Raw genomic sequence first — 20,708 nt, 5'->3', positions numbered from 1 at the left:
GTATCACAGTGCAATTCTGATTCATGCTATTCTGCTGCATACTTGCCGGTGCCCAGAAACCATAGCATGGTAGAAATCCGGAAGCAGCATTTTAAGTATAAAACAGCCCTAATGCTTCTTAACAACTGCAAAGCCAGAAGGAACCAAGCCATAAGTAGACACCTACATTTCCATTACTATATATTTGTAAATAAAACATTTCAGGTATTATATCAGTATCAGTCAAAACCTGCCAACTATAGACTATCCAGAGACATACACAAAAGAAACAAGTTTTTTTAAGGGTTGCCATACATCTGGATACATCCAGAATACTGTAGTATTCAACCAGTGTCTGGGTGGGGAAATCAATGTCAGTGGACTGGGTGGGCAGTCGATGTCAGTGTCGTCTTTGCTGATTTTCCTCAGAAAAAGCTCAAAAATATCTAATTTCTTTGCAACCCTATTTAATTGGCACATCAACAGCTGGTTTACTCACAAGTGTAAACAGGATTGCAACTTAAAGCTTCTGCCAACTCCTTCTGATCTAATATTTTAGAAATGCACTTTGTACAAAACTTCCCAATGAAAGAGTGCGGAAATGTACCTAGAAAGTTAAAGCTGTAGGGCAGAATCAGAAAGCGGCAAACATCTGATTGTTTTGACAAACATTTAAAAACAATGTCTCTATAAGAAGAATCACATTTCAACTAGGTGCAGATTTATTACAAGTTCAGGGGCAACAGCCTGTGTAGCGAGCCACTTGTTTCCTGAAGAGGCAGGTCATGCATTCCAATCACACATCTATTCAGATCCTCATTCTAATTTTTGTCTTACTTTATTCATTCTCAGAACCAGTTTTGATTCCATTACTCTTTTACAAACCTCTAGTGTCCATCCAGATCATTCCGTCCAATCACATCTATGCCATTTCTAGTTCACTGCTACTTCATTCAGCATATTTCAATGCAGTCCAACCTCAGAACATTTGTTTCCTTCCATCTCAAGGAGCATTTCTTCTCATCCACCAACAGAGACCAGAATCACAGTATTTCAGAGTACAGTGGAGAAGTTGGGGCAACAAGCTACACCAACATGCATACTGAGAAATTAAAATACTAATAATAAACATCAAGCTATTGCTTAGACGTACAGTACAGGAGGCTGCTGACCACAATGACTCATGCTCCAATAAACCTGTCTCAGAAGCAACTTCTCTCTGCTATCCATCCTGGAGTTTGTTTGGTGGGGGGGACTATGTTAGTTTGTAGCTTACCTTACATAAAATTCTTACATTTTGGTAGAGTATAGGCAGAGCCTAACACAAGTGAGCAAATAAAAGCAGTCACTGATGGTAATCTTCAATCCAAAAGGCATATATGGGGGTGGCAACAGTGCCATACCAAATTCTTATTCAAAGCCAGCATGCCAAACACTTAAAGGGCAGCCAATGTCATTTGTTTGTGCATAGCAGAATTCTTCTTGGGTTCTGGGCAGCTTCAAACAGCAGCCACCTGTCAACCACTAGTTCCTTCAACCTTCAAAGATTCCTATAATTACTCCTGAATAATCACCTTTTTTCTCGGCTACCTCCCTCTTCATCTTGGCTACCTGAAGGCCTCTCAATTGCCTTTTCCCACTCCCTCTGGAAAAGCCAGGATCCCCTCCACATACCTTGCAGTCACCCACAGACATGGATGCCAGATCCAGAACCATGAGCATAGCATGTGGTCACAGATTATAGGACTTGCAGTCCCGGCAACATCTGGGCAGCCACAAGTTCTCCAGCTCTGCCCCAGCAGGCCTCTCGCTGCTGTCAATCTTCTGTTAATCCACACCACACATTTTAAGCAGTCTTATACCACTTTCACTGTCCTCCCCCCCCCCATTAAGTAATCCTAAGAACAGTAGTTTGTTAAGGGTTCTTCGAGGACATGGTAGTTCTGTGAGGGGTAAATTACAATTTCCAGTATTCTTTTCTGGGGGGTAGGGGGAGAGCCATGATAGCTAAAGTGGTATAAATGTGCTTTAGCTGTATGGGGCGGATGGGGCCTTACTGGGGGGGGGGGGGGCGCAACAACAGTACAGTCCTAACCATGTGTACTCCAAAGCAAGTTCTACTGAATTTAACGGGGCTTTCTCCCAGCCCTGCAGCTCTAGCACCTTGGCGAACTCAGCCAGAGTTACTTGGGAGTGCAGATGCACAAGACAACACTGCAAGGGCTGCCCAAGAGGGGGGAATTCCACCCACTGAGTGCCATTCCCACACCGCTTCTGTGATGGAAGAAGCCACACCGGTTGGAGTTTCCCTTGATGCATTTTTTTTTTTTAAAGGGAGAGGAATATCCCTGCGATTTGGGCAGAGACCCAACATAAGATGCGGAAGCTCCTCCTCCCACCGACCCGCCCGGTTCCCCCGATACGACGCCCCCCCCCCCCACTCCCCTCCCGAGCTCCTTACCGGCCTGCAGCGAGGGGCCCTCACCAACAGGGGCACAGACATCTGGGGAGGGCTGCTCCTGCTGAGGCCGCGGCTCCTCCCCGGCCGGCCCAGGGGTAGAGGCGGCGGCGGCGGCGGCAGCAGAGGCAGCGCCGGGGCCCTGGGAGTACTTGATGTCGCGGAAGAACTTCTTCGTCTCGCGCAGGTTGTGCTGCAGCCGCGCCAGGTGCCGGTTGTAATGGCCGAAGGCGCGGCACAGCTCGCGGCTCAACCCTCCGCCGCCGCCGGAGCCCCGGGTCGAGGGGCCTCCCGTTCCCCCCGACATCTCGCCCGCGGCGGCGTCCGCCTCAGAGCTCTCCCCCCACCACGGCGGCGACTCGGGGGATGCCAGGCTGTTCTGGCGCCGCCTGGGCCACGGACTCGGCCTCCTCCTCTGCCAGCAGCGTCGCACCGAGCCGCACTGCGCACGGAACGGAACCTTTATCCGGGCGCTCTGGCGGGGAGGCGGCGGCGGCGGCGGCCGGGGGCGGACCCCATTCCGCGCGCTGGCTCGCCTTGCACTGTGGGGGATGTAGTCGCCGCTTCCCTCTGGTTGCGGAGTAGCGAGCGGAACTGCACCCTCTTGGAGGGCGGGGAGAGGGCGGGTGAGGGCCTTTCCGAAAGGCACTCTGGGATTTGTAGTCTTCTGCCGGGAGACTCCCCACTTCAGTTTACAAGTCATAGGATCAGTGCCGGATTTACGTATAAGCTAAACAAGCTACAGTATAGCTTAGGCCCCACTCTCCGGAGGGAGAGCGGGAATTAAAGGAGGGGGGGGGGGAAATCTGGGTGTACATTTCCAAAATATAAGATAAAGAACGAATAAAACAAAACCTGCATACAGCAACAGTGGCAAATGGCTTTAGATACCTATTAGGTCCATAAATTACCATATATTCAACACAAAAAGGGACAATTTGTTGTTGACAAAGGACAGCTGGACATATAAAGGTCCCTATTGCCTTCAGTAGCTTAGGGCCTCATCAAACCTAAATCCACCCCAGACGGTGGGCTTGCAGGGTTGGCAATGCCTCCAGTTAAATGCAAATAGCATATATGGGGGAGGGGGGAATACTGAATAGGAATGTTGAAAAAGTAACGTTTGAAGCTACAAGATACTACTTTGGGCTGGTTTTAGAAACACTTCGCTTGTTACAGTAAATGCTAAAAAAAAACACCAAACCTACAATCTAAGACCAGGGGTCAGCAAACCTTTTCAGCAGGGGACCGGTCCACTGTCTCTCAGACCTTGTGGGGGGGGGCGGACTATATTTTGGGGGGAAAGGATGAACAAATTCCTATGCCCCACAAATAACCCAGAGGTGCATTTTAAATAAAAGGACACATTCCACTCATGTAAAAGCACACAGATTCCGGGACCGTCTGCGGGCAGGATTTAGAAGGCAATTGGGCCAGATCCGGCCCCTGGGCCTTAGTTTGCCTACCCATGATCAAAGGAATTTCCCTCCATGAGGAGAACAAACCTTTCCGTGCAGAGCAAAGCTAACCATAATTGCTTGAAAGTATATCCTGCTGAATTCAAAGGAGTTTACGCCCAGGTATGCGATATTAGGATTGCAGCAGTAACCTTCCCTTTAGAATCATAGAATCATAGAGTTGGAATAGACCACAAGGGCCATCGAGTCCAACCCCGTGCCAAGCAGGAAACACCTAGAGGAAACATCTAGAGTTGCTCCTAGAAAGAGAAACAAGACATCTTGTGACATCTTGAAGAATAACATATTTGTTGTGACATAATCTTTTCTGGGCTCTTTCATCTTTTGCTGCAACAGACTTAATACGACTTGTCTTCTGAAGTTTTCATTGTGGTACTTAACTGGCCAGCCAAAGCCATTACCTTGACAAAGGAACTGGCTTGGAAAGCTTCTCCTTATCCAGTCAATCCTCACAGATACAGGATTGTCAGTTCTGGAAAAGGACCCAGGGTTCCATCCAAACTGACCCCTGCCCAAACTCATAACAATACTAACCTTCATTTAATGTGGAGAGTTATTTTTCTGTTTGCCTGGGGATCTGTGTAATGTGGTGGGCTTGAATGTTCTATCTCCAAAGTTCTTACAGCAAAATACTTCTTACATTTTAAAGCTTATAATTAGGGATCAACCGGAGAAGAGTTTTCTGTAACAAACTGAGCCTGACCAATTACAGGGAATTCTTACTTGTAGTCCTTAAATAATTTCATTGCTATACTTGATAATTCATATTATTAATTATCTGAAACATTTTGGAAAGCTACTTAAAATAAGGTTACTAGACATCCCCGTTTCCTGGGGACAGTCCCCGGATTTACAGATCAGTCCCCATACAAAATCCATTGAACTTGAAAAGTGTCCCTGGATTCATTGAAAAAAATATGGTAACCTTAGCTTAAAAGCTATTATAAAAAGTTTACTATAGTAATGAATAGCTCTCAGAATGATTTCTTACTTCCTGCATTTAGACCTGGATAAAATCCAAAAAGCACTTCAAGTATGAGAAAAGGAAAATGCAAACATTCAGTTATCTCAAAATATAAAACTGAATGTCTGGAGAGTCCTGCAATGTAAATAGAAACTCTAGTTACAAGTAATTGATTCATGGCAAATCACAACATAATTCTCAAAATTCATAGACTAATAAAAGGAAACCATCTCCTTTGTTTAATTAGAGCAATTGCTTTCAGCAGTCCTAGATGACAGATGCAGACAAATTCCATACAATTCTCCCCTTTATATTTGTGAAAAAAATGCTACAGAGGATCCCATATTTTTCAACTCTTTTATTTTTGGAAGTCGACATGTACCGTATGTCACTTTATATGACGTTGTTCTGATTTGCAAAACAACTTTGAAACAGAAATGTAGTATAGCAAACAGCTGTATTTCTTACCATGTTAACAAAAAAACTAAAAGCAAATGTATTTTTATATGCATGTGACAGATTATCTGGTAAAATTAATCCTTTTTGGATTCTTGTTCTCTGGACAAATTGATTTATACTGGATGTAAAAATAAAAACCAGTTGTAAACCCCCCTTCTTCTTTTTTTACTGGTATGCTTTTATTGGTTAAATGTATTTCAGCTAATGGCCAAACAAATAAACTTTGATTGATTGATGAGACAGATTTAACCTCCAAAAGATTTAAGTTCTTTGATTCTCCCTTCAAAGGCTGGAGTAGCTAGGAACATGATGCTTCTTGTAAATTGCTATTTTAAAAAAATGAAGAAAAATCCACATATTAGTTAAACCAGATACTTTCTCATCCTTGCTGACCAAATCCATGCTAATTTGGAAGTTAGCTGGGTTCATATTTCATCAACTATCTAGAAAACTGCAAGATGGAACTTGAAAAATCCTAACTGCCTTCATTATTAACACATGATGCACATACAGCACCAAGAGGCTTCCCCACTCTCACATTTTTTATGAAAATCACAACACAATATAGGAGGGAAGGTAGATGCAAAGGAAAATATCATAAGAAGAGCTTTGCTGGATTGGACCGAAGGCTTATCTGTATAATCCAGCATCCTGAGTGCAGAAGCATTCTTTCTACTTGTGATTCCCAGCGATGATTATTCAGATTTCTCCTGAATTGTAGGAGAAATATAGATGTCAAGGGAAGAACAGGCTTTGCATAGCAAGGATTGTGAGATGGTACAAAGCAATAAGACACATTATTCATTACATTTATCTCACCTCTGATCCTAGTGATCAAATTCAGATTATTATAAACTGAACCTCATATTTCTCTGTGTTTTTCTTTAAAAAAGCAGCAATAGTAAAACTAATCACAGTCACTGAGACAAGCTTTGTGAAAAAAATGCAACATTATTAAACCGAGGGAGTCTGTTCGGATCTCAGTGAATATGCATTCTGGATAATTTGGTTTATAAAAGCAATATTATCTGCCTAGACACATACCCATCTTCTGGGTAGAGGATGTGGCTCTTCACATTTCCCATACAATAAAAAATGACCTCCTTTATTCCTGCTCCTTTTTTAATGACCTTCAGTGCCCTTTGGCCATTATGATCTCACATGAGCTGAAAGGATGATTTGTGCAAAAATTACCCACACCATTAAATTGGATTTTTGTGTGACAGCTCAAGTTTTCTTATTTCCTGCAGGGAATTTAGAGGCAACGTCTTATTTCTCCCAGTCATAAGATCATCTCAACTCATTGGCTCAAATGCTGCAGCCAATTCACACAAACAAAGCCCAACCCTATGTATGTTTACTCAGAAGTAAGGCACACTGATTTCAGCAGGATCACAGCTTTATGCACCATAATGTACTTCTTGTGCATGATGCCCAGCTGAATCATTTGAATGTGTAGAGGCGTGTTCTCAAAAGTTCATTTTTAAAAGAACAGAAATTGGACTATTCGTCTGCGGATGTGTTGTTTATATTTGCTTGTTGAAGAAATGGTAAGCAGGTTGTGCAGGGAGCTGGTTACTGGATGAATATACAACCAGCACTGAGCATGTGCATCACCAATTTTGCAATTTATCTATATTGCTGTTTGGTTCAACACTGTACCCAATACATGAAAATTAACAGAAGAGAGATCTAGTCACAACTGTGAGCTATGATATCTAAAAATATTTTTTTTGTTTCAAAGGCAATATACCACTGAATAGTAGGAGTGGGTGTGTGGAAACCATGGATAAGAGCTGTTGCCCTTGTTCCTTGTGAGTGGACTTCCCAGAAGGATCTGTTGGGAAAAGGATGCTGCACTAGGTCAGATCTGGCAGAAATATTATATTCTTATGATGTACTGAATCCTGTTTATTGAAATTACAGCTTCTTGGTATTCATGTTCACCAGGTCACTGTGTGAGCCAGAAGCAGTAAGGCCTTAAGGGGATCCACTATTATTTTTGTCCTTCTTTTCTGTTGGATTGTAGAGGTTCAAGCCCCCATTTTCTTTCTAAGCCAGAAGATGGAAACTGCCATCTCACCATTACAGCACACTCAGCTTGCATAGCCAGGATCGGTTCGGGTCCCCGGCTCTTAATCTCCAAATGCTATGTACAGAACAAAGATCCAGTCATTGTCATCTCAGAGTTATTTCAGGGTTGTCGTCCTGAGACAACAACCACTGACTACACAGGCATGGAATTCATTGAGCCTTTCTTACGTCAATAGATGTCTTTATGGCAGCAGATCCCCTGCCACCCTGCACACACCAGAGATAAACCAAAGATTGCTTAGGTGTTTACTAAATCCTAGAGGAAAGTGAGATAAGCTATTGGACAATGATCTTGCCAGAGGTTGTGGACTTTCTTTCAGCTTGTTCTAGTTCTCTGATTCACCCTGTAAACATGTTTAGAACCACTAGAGGCTGATGTGAGTTCAGGGGTTAGTAGCCCAGAATATGGGACGCTGGTGGCGCTGTGGTCTAAACTACTGAGCATCTTGAGCTTGCCGATCGGAAGGTTGGTAGTTCGAATCCCCGCGACAGGGTGAGCTCCCATTGCTCAATCCCAGCTCCTGCCAACCTAGCAGTTCAAAAGCATGCCAAAAAGTGCAAGTAGATAAATAGGTACCGCTCCAGCAGGAAGGTAAACTGCGTTTCTGTGCGCTGCTCTGGTTTCGGTGTTCCGTTGCGCCAGAAGCGGCTTAGTCATGCTGGCCACATGACCCAGAAAAACTGTCTGCGGACAAATGCCAGCTCCCTCGGCCGGTAAAGCGATATAAGCGGTGCAACCCCAGAGTCGTCTGCGACTGGACTTAACTGTCAGGGGTCCTTTACCTTTACAGTACCTTTAGCCCAGGATAACTGGATGTGTTGGTGACTGGTTGGAAACCCAGGATAGTTGATCTTATGTTGCTTTTGCTACCTTCTTCATATGCTCTCACCTGTAGCTGTAGTTTCTTTCAGCCTTTCAGCCATTGCTCATTGCCAGCCCATCCCCCTCATCAGGCTTCTTGTGCCCCTGGGAATCCCTGTGACAAGATGTTGAAAAATAAACAAAACAAAAAAAGACCTGCATATTAGTGCATGCTCATTATGAGAGTATGGCCCATTTAAGCATTCATTCAGCATGGTGATAGCTCTCAGAGGCAAAGGAAGCAGAACTTATTCCAGCAGATGACAATAAGTTTGTGGGCACGCTATACCTTTAAAGCACATTCTTTCTCTCAAAGCATGCTGAGCACTGTAATTTGTTAAGAGTGGCTGGGAATTGTAACTGTGGGAAGTAAACTACACTGTCCAGAATTCTTTGAGGGGAAGAATGTGTTTTGAATGTGCTTTGAATGCATAGTTTGTACACAGCCTTTAAGAAATATCAGTACAGTATTTTGTTTCCTTTGCGTTCCCATTTAAGTAGCTAGTGATACTTGGTATAAATACTCTCAGTAAGAGGCACTTATTGTTCGATGCTTTTTATCATATTGTTTGTGAAGCCTCTACATTATAATCTAAAAGCACATTTTTTCCATCTGAGACCTAAAGAGCTGACAATGGGTAGAATTTTGCCTCTGTCTGGAAAGCTATTATCATATGAAGGTACTGAATAAAACCATTTAAAACGCAACATGAGTTAAGAACACTTGGGCCCATTGATTTAAGATTTAAATCCGAAGCACATTTAGTAGTAAATCCTATTGAACTCAGAGGGACTTATCTCCGAGTAAGTATGCTTAAGATTTCACTGTATAAGTGCTTAACTCTCTGTTGAATTGAGAGCTCTTGTTTGGACCTCAGAGTGTTTCACACAAGGACATGTATGGTTTGGAGCTGTTTAGCTAAGACTCCTTAGATACGTGTCCTCTTGAAAACAGACATGTTTGCAACCCCTAGACTCTCTTGGTGGCGGATATGTCTCATTTGCCCATCTGCTCCTCCTGTTAAATTTATGGCATGTAGGAAAAACAGGACATTGTTTGCATACCCACAGGGTTTCCTAAACTTGGGTCTCCAGCTGTTGTTGGACTACAACTCCCACCATCCTTAGCTAGCCAGACCAATGGTCAGGGATGATGGGAACTGTAGCCCAAAAGCAGCTGGAGACACAAGTTTAGGAAACCCTGCTACAGTATGTGGCAGTTCCCAAATGATTACATAATATAAACTTAAGAAACACTATCTATGTGGCTTTTCTTTCTCCTTCCCTGCATCTTTATATGTATTGAGATTGAAATAAAATGGATATGTCAGAATAAAAGAGGTGGGATCTAAATTTTTGGTTTTACCTACTGGGGCAGCTGCATGATCTGAGAGAGAATGTTCTGTTGAGTGATATTGCTCTCAGATGTATTTGGTCATAGGGCTGAGAGAGGGTAAAATCACATTCTATCACATTCTATAACACCCTACTTCTTCCCCATAGCTGATCAATTAGACTAATAGCAACTAGTTAATCCTCAGTGGGGCACCTTAGATCAGTTTTATGGGATATGAAAATAGTTTCTCATTGGTAAACATGGGTGTAGGTGAGGTCAAGCACTCCAGAAAAACAAAGCAAAACAGGAGGCCAGGTATTATTGACCCTTGCCTGTACAATTGCCCTGGATTTTCCTGTATAACAAAATCAATGCTAAGGAGCTCCAAGCAGGAGCCTTTTGTATTAAATTTAATGAAGTGAATGTCCCCAAGGCCCTTTCATAGGAGGTTATCTCTGTCAACCTGGTAAAGTACCCTGCTGTCTCAGTGCCTTAAATTTAAAAGTGAATTATGCAGCAGGCACATTAAGGCTTCAGCCTTCATGCAGACTAATGAATATGCTTATAAAGCTATATTAGAGCTATGCATGTAAAAATAACTCTTTACAGAAATAGTCAAGCCAATGAGACCACCTACTAGAACACATCTGTTCTGTGCTGACATAACTTGCACTACTCAGAAACAGGAAATGCTTTAAAATAAGATGAGAGGAGCTTATGTATCCATCATGGTTCATTTTCATCAGAGCTCTTTCCTTTGGATGAAACAGGTCATTCTGTGGTCTGTTGAAGCAGTTTTCTCAGTGAATCAATCAATTTATGTGAAAGCACTGAAACCTCATATAATGGCCACAGGATGATATGAAGCCCTTAATTAGTTTTCCCCTGATCAAATTGCTGCCAAAAGCACTTGGACTTCCACTTCAGCGGAAAAATAAGTAAGATAAGCTGAGAATTTCCCAGCTGATATGACTGATGCTCCAGCTGAAGCCCTGACCAACTGCTGGAACATTTGGATGGCTCAGGCCATTGATATGATCGCTGCTAAGCACCCTCTCCTGCTTCATGGAGCCCACTGATATACTCCCTGATATACTCCAGAGCTTAGACAAGGAAACAAGCTAGAAGATGGCTTAAATGTGAGTGAAGGAAAACTCTAGTCGAATGCAACAAAACACTGGTGAGGGCTCATCATTGGGCCTACCTAGTGGCAGTGAAGGCACCAAAGAAGATATTCTCCATTGTCATTGTGCCAACTGAGTTGTAAATTGTTTTACTCTGTCTCTGCTGCTTTTATATCATTTTTACTGACATATTTTTAATTATTTTATTTTAATATATTGCATTTTGCACACTGCCTAGGCAATTATATTGATAGGCAGCCAAATACAATCTAATAATAATGATAATAATAAAAAGATATCTTTTAATTGCCAAATGTTTTGCTACCCCATCCAGACATTCCTCCCTTTATCTCTTTTGATTCTCTTCTGAAACAGCCTGCTTCTCCTTGGTGCACGGTGGGACCAGGCCTGATTGAATCACTTTACAGTGATGGCCGTTCACAGACCAATTAAATTTGTTTCAATGACTTTCACGGGACTAAGATGGCTTATATCAAAGCAGTCTGATTTAAATTATTTATCCACTATTTTTGTGTGTGTGGTTGGTTCTGTGGAGCCAATATGGCACAGTACCATTGCAAAGAAATAAAAATAAATACATGCACATATTTACAGAACTAGGATCCCATGGATTTAGCATTTAATGGTTTTTATGGTGAAGGTTCGGATCTTCTGAAAATATTAGCAGTCTATTTACCTGTATGGACTACAATAAGAGTGGAAGCCTCACATACACAAATCAGAGGTAGTCAGACGTTCTGATGCAGTGATGGCCAGAGTGACTGCACTGGGCAGAACCATAGATGTATTGTATTTGATTAGCGAGTGTGGCAAGTCCATCCTGCTATTTTTCTTTTCGGTTACACTCCTATAATAAATGTTTGTTTTTCCAAATCTTGGATAAGTAAGTTTACACTAACACATTTGACTTTGCAGTGGTCAAAATGCCACTATACCATATTTGGTCAAAATGGCTGTTTTCAGTGTAGCGTTAGTATTGAACTACTACAGTGGTGTGGTGATCTGAACAGCTAATTATGCAATTACATACCATGGTGGGTCACAACTCTACAAGGAAATGGCATTTATTGCCAATGCCACATCATAAATGCCCTTCACCCCAGTTCTGCACAGAGGCTCATCACATATTCAAGGCTGTGGTTCTCAAGCCACCTACTCTAAACTTACTTCATTGAATTATATTGCATTTTTCTAGAATGTGTAGTTTATCACAGCAGCCCATGGTGCTTAAACAAGATTAAAAAGATAGTGTAGGAGTACTAGACTTGGTCTTCTGTTCTGAACTCATCATCAGCCTCAAACGATAGTCTGACGTTATTGATTATAAGCGTGATACCATTTTCTGCCTGGACCACAAAGCTTGTGAGCATTTTAAAAGGCAGACCTATAGTTATAGCAATTCACAAATTTAGGGTCAGCAAAGGTTATCATCATTCTTAGGAGCAGAAAAAGACTGCCGGGTACCCAAGGATTTTGTTGCTGAAGCAGCAAATGCCTCTGTCATCACTGGATTCAGGTGTGGCCTTTGATGTCCTACAAATGTATCACAATATGCAAATGGAGTATCATTGTGTTTCAAATTATATACACCAACAAACACCGATATATGTCAAATAACAAAGAGGCAAATGAAAGGGTAACACAATTCCAAGAGAATGTTACTTACAGACAGAACATTGAGTCACATATTGCTGACAGCGGCCACCTGCTTTCTTATTTTAGGCCTCCTTTGCATATGACATTTTTCTTTTAGCATTGTATAGAGTAGGCTGGATCAAAGACAAAGTGGGAGATTGTAGGAAGTACATCACAGAGGGGCTACAATACATCACAGACTGACCAGCTTTTAAAGAAAGGAATACCCACCCTTGTCCACTAGTGGGAGGAAACCCATGTATGCTGCCTTGAGCTTCTTGTTGGTGGGGGTGAGCACAGGATACAAATAAGATTTCCCATTTTTTCCTTTTGCAAAGGCCAAATATTGTGTGGTTTTGACAAAGTCTGGGGGCGAGTCTCTGTTCTGCACAGATTACATCGGAGTGACACACACAGAGAGAAATACGAAAGCAGCAGTCTCCAGACAAAATGAAAGAGTGCGAGTCAGAGGCCTGTGAAAGGCTGAAAAACAAGTTTAGCAAATAGACTTCCATCCTTTCCTAAAGGAGGAAAAGACGAAGAAGAAAAGAAAGGGAGAAGAAAGAGAAAACGCTTGGAATCTGTGCGTCCTCAGGAATCGAAAACATCGATGATGTCTGCGTGTCAGAAATGCACAGACACAACAACAACGGTAATAATGGCAATTGCGATAATAATAATAGTAGTAGGAAGGAAATCAAGTTGATGAGGCTGCAACGTAGTCCTTGGGTGGAACCTGCTGACGGATTAAAGGCAAAACCAGCCCCCGGCCAGGAGCGAGGTGGTGGGAGGAGTTCCCATGGCAATGGGAGAGGTGGCGCTTCTCCTTCTCCTGATGCTTCACGGAGACCGTTCGCCACGTTCCCACAAGCAGCGCCGGGCGGGGGTCCTCCGAGGAGCCCCTACGCACGGCGGAAGCGCCTCGCCAATACAGCCACCGGCTCCTCGCCCCCCCCCCACTCCCAGCCTCCGCAACGCTACGAGAACGGCGGCTGCCTGCACTGCAAAGCCGCAGCCCTGTGCAGCACCATTCCCCCATCGACAGCTCCCGGGAAGCGGGCGGGGGCCGGCACGGGGGCGAGGCGGGGAAAGCGGAGGGGCACCGGCCAACCAAGCCTGGAAAGTGCCCGGCGGGGTCTGCCTCCTGCCGCTCTCCAGATCGGGCTCGGGCTCTGATTGGCCCTTCCCTGCTGTCAGTCAGACTATCAAGCCGGCTGGATTAGATGGGTGGGTTAGGCTGAGGGATTTGCTCTTGAGCCTGGGCTGGAGCGGCGTAAAGTGGGTTCTCAGAGTGAGAGAGGGAGAGGGTGGGTCGGCCGGCGGCTGGCTGGCGAGATAGCAAGGCAGACAGAGAGCAGCTGTCCGGGACATTGAATGAAAGGGAGAAGACATGCACTCATCGGGTGGGAATTTGCAGCCCTGCAAGGCGGCGCGGAGAGCCGAGGCGCTCGTTTGCTTTCCTAAACAGTGAGTAGCGTTGCCAGAAGGGAGAAAAGGAGGGAGGGGGGTGAGTATCAATCCATGGCATCTGCACACGCACCCCATCAAATTCCAGCCACTGCCTTTTGCAGATGTGGCTGCAGCCAAAGTTTTAATTGGGGGGGGGGGGTGTAGTGATGCTAGTGGTAATGATGGTGGTTCCACTCCTTCTGCTACCCAATGCAGCGAGTTTGGATGGAGGCATCTTCTCCCCAGCTCCTCCCCATGGCCTGTCTGGCTCCCTGCATCTCACAGGTGAAATGAACTTCAGTCTTCAGTGGTGACCAAGCCTGTCTGGTCCTCTTCTCTCCTCTCTCTCTCCCCCCCCCCGTTCCCCATCTCTTTCCCCCTGTTTTTCATCCCTAAATGCTTTCAAGAAGCAGAAGGGCAAGCCCGACCTCTCACCCAGCATGAAGAGGTGCAAATCGGATGAGCTGCAGCAATCAGACGAAGACTCTGCTGGGGCTGAAGATGCCCCTGTCCTGTCCACCATGGATGCCAAGGCTGGGGATTCAGCTGCCGCCCTGTCAGATTTGGCTGCCTCCAATCCTAACCCTCCGCCCCATCCTGTTACCCGGAGTAAACCTCCTGATTTAAAGGTAAGCTTTGGTAGGTCTATTTCCCTTTAAAAAAAAAAAAAAAAGAAGGCATATTTTCATTTGTTTTGTTTTATTGCTGCTTGGAATGCACATTCCAGTTTCCAACTCATAGGCGTTTAAATTATTGACAGCTGCAAAAATATTACAGGTGCCGCATTTATGAGCTGTCTTTTTGAAGGCATGTCAGTCAACCCAATGTTTACCAAATGGTAACACTAGCCAACTTGCCTGGCAAGTTCCTGGTGTGAGAATTCCTTACACTCATATAAATAATATTGGTCCATCTTTAAGTCATCTTTCCATGTTCCTGTTATACAGATAATTTTTTTGTAATGTATCCCAGCACTGGTGCAGACAGTGTTGATTCAATCAGATTCAATGATTTTTTTTTGAACACCTGCGTTGCACAATCATTTTTATTATAAATGCATTTGGACTCCAGGCCTAGAAGTGAGTCCTGTCAAATTCAGTTGGACATATTTGGTTGACATATTGTGGTCTTAATAGTATCTAGCACATTTGATTGCGCTCTTAATAGTATCTAGTTTCAGATTTTGCCCAGTGGCTGTTCCATAAGAACTATGACTTACTGTTATTTGTTCTCTGTGTGTGTCAATTTATGCCCAGTTGTATGCCTTTGGCATAATACCGTGAGGTATTGTAACAGCCAATAGCATAACAGGGACATTTCACATGTTTATTTCTTTGCCAAAATGGTTCAGGCATGCAGCTTCGTCTCAAGCTTGCTAGAAGCCAAGTGTGAATGTCAGGAAATTGTTCATTCTGTTGTAATGGTTGTATCTTGTTCTTTGGTTTCTCCCAAACCTTTTATATTGTACGTGGTCACAGGTAGGATGCTGGATCTTAATGGGCCATTGGGGTGAACCAACGCTTATATATATCCATTGCACGATACAATTCAAAGCTTCCTTTTCCCTTACAATGTAGCCATGTAAGTCTTTATGTGGTTGCAAAATGCATCTGAAGAAATCTTTATCAGTGATAAAATAGAACTTTTATACACAGCTATGACACAGACACATTATGCAAAATAGCTCTTCTGAGCAGTACTATGCGTTAAGGGTTGTGTGATGAGTATAATCTGTATGAATGGTTTATTGGCTTGCGGTTCAGGAATTTCCCAGCATTCACAGCTGCCTCCTCGTGTGTGTGCTGTTGAGTCACTTTGCTTCTGTAAAAATAGAGTGATATTTATTAACCTATTTGGTAAAGCAGTTTTAAGTGTATAGACAAAGAGTGCAAAAGGTTCTAATACTATGTTTTTGTAGACTTCTACATAGTGATTTAGTCACCTTTGGAAAGCGAGACTCCCTTCCAGATGACCAAGCAGGAAAAATACATTTATATAGTGGAAGGAAATTGTTCAATTGTTCCTGTTGCTTTTTGATTTTGTCACTATTATGTCACAATGTTAGGCAACCTTCACCAGCCAGGTTACCTGCAAGTATTTTGGACTACCTATGTTGACAGGTGTTTATGAGAGTTGTAGTCCAAAATATCTGGAAGGCATCAGTGAAGGCTTGTAATATCTGTGGACTTTTTTCTAAAATTGCATGGCAGCAAGCTCCTTTTCGCTTGACCTCAACAGGAGATCCTTGCTGCTGTTCTAATAGAAATAATTCTGCAGAGGCAGCTTGGAAGGCAATAGGAAGAATTAGTGATCAAATGTTTAATAGAAAAAGTAGTCTTCAAGTTGTTCACTTAAAATATAACTTTCAAAAATCAACAGAAATGCATATAAATATACAACAATTGAATAAAACTATTAAGTAGCTGACTAAAACTATATCTCATAGGTAAAACTAAACTGTGCATAAAATGTAGAAAGTTGCAAAATTAGGTAACAAAGTCCAGGAAAGTTTGGGTAAACATATTTGTATTTAAAAAACATTTAAAACTAGTTACTGCTGCCTCTGGAGAAAGTGTGAGTGCGATCACTGAAAAAGGCCTCTTCCATGTTGTCACCAGGTGACAATTTGCTGGTTGTAGAACAACCAGCAGGGTTTCCTTGAAGATGCTTAAATTTTGACTTGGTCTGTACCAGGGAAAACAGTTCGCTAAGTCCACTGATCCCAAATCATTTAGGGCTTTAAAATGTCAACAGCAGAATCATGAACCTGATAGCTAATAGCCAGCCAGTGCAGACCTTGCATCGCTGTTGTAACACGTGCAGAGGTGAATTCCCCCTTGAGCCTTCTAGCAGCTACATTTTGCACTAGCTGCAGCTTCCAAATTGGATGCAAGGGCAGAACACCTGCTTTGAGTGCAGAAAGCCTCTGGTTCAGTTCCTTGCACCTGCAGTTAAAAGGATCAAGCAGCAGGTAATGGGAAAGGCCTCTCTCCCTGAGACCCTAGAGAGCCACTGCCAGCCAGAGCTGTGGACAGGAGGGGCAAATAGATTGACCTGTATAATGTCAGCCATGCTTAATATACAACCACACTTACCATAGTTTGCGTCAGTGTAATTCGCCTTGTGTTCGCCTGATCAGTAGAGGCCTCTCTTACTATTGAGGCTGCAGCAGCTGAAGCAATTTGGCTACAGTGGGTCTTTGTTGAGCACGCTGAAGCAGGACTTAGTGCCCTGAACATAACCTGTTGAATACACAGTAGTAACCCATTGCAGCAGCCACTAAGGAGATCAGCAAGGAATGTTCATCTCCTCTGATAGGATTAAACACATTTACAGTCAGAAAATGGCCCCTGCTCACTCCCCTGGGATGCTTTTTCTTTGGCTGTACTAAGACCAGAGAGCAAGAGCATACACAGGTGATGGAATATATAGATTAGAGTGTGCTGCTGTAGAGGAGCTATTTAGTAAGTTCCACTGCAGACCTTTTATTGCTTCTTGGAATGGGAGAGGCACAAATGGCATTTTAGGGAGTATCAGGAAATTTCAAATAGTGGTGTGCTAGACATAATGTACTAGGAATAGCAGTGGCATCAAAGAAAAACAAAAGGAACAATTTCCTTCCAATTCCAGTATTTAACTGGAACACGGAACAAACTATGACCAGAAGGGAAATGGAATGCTAATTATTTATTATCCCTTTTTCTTGAAAAGAACAAGATAAGAGACCAAAATGGGTGTGTTTTTTCAGAAACCCATTATATGCTAATGCATGAAAAAATATTCTCCCCCATTGATAACATAATGGTCAGTAATAACAATTAGCACTTAGCAATAATTGTACTTAGTATGTGTGGTGTTTTCCTTTTCCTTCCTTTTTTTTGCCATGCGTTGCAAAAATGAAGAAGCATCTGGGTTCTCCATTTTATAGTATGAAACAATCATGTAGTGAAGCAGGAAACACAGATGGCTGTAACTCATTGTCTTCAGAAGAACTGTGTTAGTTTACACAAGCTAAAAAGTAGAGCTGCATTACCAAAAGCGCAGCCGTTCACAACCCAGGCCCAATTTTTAACATCAGGGTAGCCAATCTATTAATGACTGAATATTGATTATATTTGATTTTGCAATTTTTCATAATTTCATGGTTTGAATGCCTGATGAAACTAAAAAGGGATGCTGTTTGCATTTTTATTGCATTTTTATTTCAAGCAAACATAAAGCAATAAACAAGCAATATATTTTACAATACAGAGCTGAGTAAGAAAAGCAAAGACATATGTAAATATAACAATAATAATAAATAATTATCTCCCTGGCTGAGACTGGGGTTATATGTCGTAACCCAAATACTCGAATATACTGGAAGAACGGGTTGGTTATATTCTGTTTTGTTTGTATAAGAGAAAGAACCATACTGTATTGTGAAAAATGCATCTTGTGTGCTTTGTCCTCTGGCTACCTTAAATTCGTGTTACTCCTCACCCCCCCAATAGGGTTAAGTGTCTTACTTTACTATACAAAAATGAAAGATTGCATAAATTAAAAGTTTTCCAAAATGTAATACTGGTAGCACAGGACCTACCAAGAATTGTGTGATGAGTTCCTGATTTGTAATATTTAAAAACTTTTTAGAAAGGTAGCTATGGAGATAATGGGACCAGCTGAGCAGTAATGAGAACAATTTCAGCAAAACCTGTCATCCCCCAAATTTGGGGCAGTTTCACCACAGGTGTTGATAGGAGCCTATAATTCCACACCCCTTCTAACGCAGAGGGGACAAATCTCGCACACAAAAGAGAACTGTCTTGACATTTTGGAACTCTGTCTTTTGATATCAAGCAGGTACCTTCACTGTATTTTCTTCAGCGCCTGCTGAAAACATTATTGTTTAGACAACCCTACCCAGATGCTCACAAAGTTGTAAATTTTAATCTGTTTTATGATTTTAACTATTTGCATGTTTTAAAGTATTGTTCAAAGTTTTTTTGTTTTGTTTTATCCTTTTGTATACTTTGTTGAGGTTTTGGTTTACAGTCAATTTTATGAAATAAATAAATTAAGTACCAGCCATGGACCAACTTCAAATACAGCTTCCTAATTTGCACAGATAAGGACTTTAAGGTACCGGTAGCTTTGGACTAGTTTTTCCTCCAAATTTCATCATTGGTTACCATATCCTAATTCTGCTCTCACCAAGTTTATTGAGCCAGATTGCACTTAAATGAAGCCAGGGGCGTACTTTGGTATTTCAGTTTTCAGTGGCGCCCTGTGTGAGGCCAAATTTCAGTGCTCCCCCCACCCCTCACCTTCTGTTTTGCTCAGTTCACTGCATCAGAGTTGCAACCCCGTGCAGTGCGCCATAGGCTTGGCAGTGGAACCAGTAGTGCTGCCCTAAAACCTCCTGAGGAAGCTTCAAGCAAGATTTTGTATATAGTTGAAATGAATCCTTGAACCAAACCAAAAATAGACGTTATAAAGCAGCCAGTTATCACCAGTAGTCTCCTTTCTATAGCTTCAAGAGCAGACAAATGCAAAATGCCTTTTTAATGCTTTTTTCTCTCTTATGTTAATACAACTCTTATAATCGATACTTCACTAAGTATTAAGCACAGAACTTATTCCAGTAATCTAACACCTTGAGCGAATAGTTGGTATACTATCCCAGCACAGCACCAATCCTAGTAATTGGTTGATAAACCAGTTAGTAGGTAGGAATGTTACCAAGGCAGGAGTTACAGTGCTTGGATGAGATGTAGTCCCTTTTTACATGTGTGATATGTGTATCCTAAAGATTTATCCCTGGACCTTTGTATGATTTTCCTCAGAATTACTCTTCTGGGCAGATATCATCATCATCATCATCATCATCATCATCATCATCAAATTTGTATATAAATTTGAAGCTTCCGAACTTGAGATATTGAAAAACTACTGCCCAGTTGTGAATGTTCCTTTCTTAGGCAGGGTAATAGAGAGGATGGTGAATGGCCAGCTGAATGTATATCTGTATGAAGCCAATCATCTGGACTCATTTCAATCTGGTTTGAGGCTTGAATTTGATACTGAAAGAGCCTTGGATGGCCTTATTTATTAACTTTATTGAGAGGCAGGAGGAATGCTACCCTGTTGATTCTCCTAGACCAACTTGGTGACTTTTAATACCATTCACTACGGTATCCATCTGGAGGGGCTCAGTTGATTGGGACATTGGGCAGGGGGGAGGGAGATTCGGTGGTTTGACTCCTACCTCCAAGACTTCAACCAGAGGGTGCATTGTGGGACTTCTGCTCTGTCCCCCTGTATCCCACAGGGTTCCGTCTTGTTGCCCATGTTATTTATCATCTATTTCAGGGGTTCTCAAACTGCAGCCCATAGATCACCAGTGGTCCAAGAGCTTCACTCAGGTGGTCCATGTCTGTAGATTTGTGGTTGAAGATGGGAGAGAGCACATCCATTCCACTGAATATCCATATTGGTTTTTAATTAATTCAAACTGTAATACAATATAAGAAATGAAAGAAGCAATACACTTAAAAACCATGCAGCATTTAGCATGGTGGATTATAAATGCTATCACAGGCAGAAAAATCATTAAGTGGTTATTCAGCAACTTTCAAGTGGTCTGGGGGGGGAGTTTGGGAACCACTTGGATCAGAATAGGTAACAGTGGGAAAGAATAGAAAGAAGTCTGACACACGGCTGTTTAACACTTTATAACAGGGATGGTGAAACTATGCCTCTCCAGATGTTGTTCAGCTCCAATCAGCCAGACTAGCCAAAGGTCAATGATGATGGTGATTGTACTCCAGCAACTTTTGGAGGGCCATAGGTTCCCCATCCCTGTTTTAC

At 42.6% G+C, this 20,708-nt stretch overlaps 2 protein-coding genes across 3 annotated transcripts in view; one reads left to right on the top strand and one right to left on the bottom strand.

Annotated features, from left to right (window-relative positions):
* The window catches only part of DSTYK (dual serine/threonine and tyrosine protein kinase), a 38,361-nt gene extending 35,457 nt beyond the window's left edge, over nt 1–2,904 (bottom strand). The window contains exon 1 of the mRNA XM_081195667.1: nt 2,441–2,904. Within this exon, the coding sequence (XP_081051793.1) occupies nt 2,441–2,744 (304 nt within the window). The 5' untranslated portion in view covers nt 2,745–2,904. The remainder of the gene's footprint in view (nt 1–2,440) is intronic.
* Nucleotides 2,905–13,734: 10,830 nt separating this feature from the next.
* The window catches only part of TMCC2 (transmembrane and coiled-coil domain family 2), a 109,480-nt gene continuing 102,506 nt past the window's right edge, over nt 13,735–20,708 (top strand). The window contains exons 1-2 of one of the 2 annotated variants that reach the window (XM_081193445.1): nt 13,735–13,877; nt 14,267–14,488. In XM_081193445.1, coding sequence (XP_081049571.1) covers nt 14,300–14,488 — 189 coding nt within the window. In that variant the 5' untranslated portion in view covers nt 13,735–13,877; nt 14,267–14,299. The remainder of the gene's footprint in view (nt 13,878–14,266; nt 14,489–20,708) is intronic. The other variant, XM_081193448.1, reaches the window with a different exon arrangement.

The sequence above is a fragment of the Podarcis bocagei genome (assembly GCF_964188305.1).
Source record: "Podarcis bocagei genome assembly, chromosome: 5".
NCBI classification, from domain to species: domain Eukaryota; kingdom Metazoa; phylum Chordata; class Lepidosauria; order Squamata; family Lacertidae; genus Podarcis; species Podarcis bocagei.
This window is presented reverse-complemented; position numbering and strand designations above follow the sequence as displayed.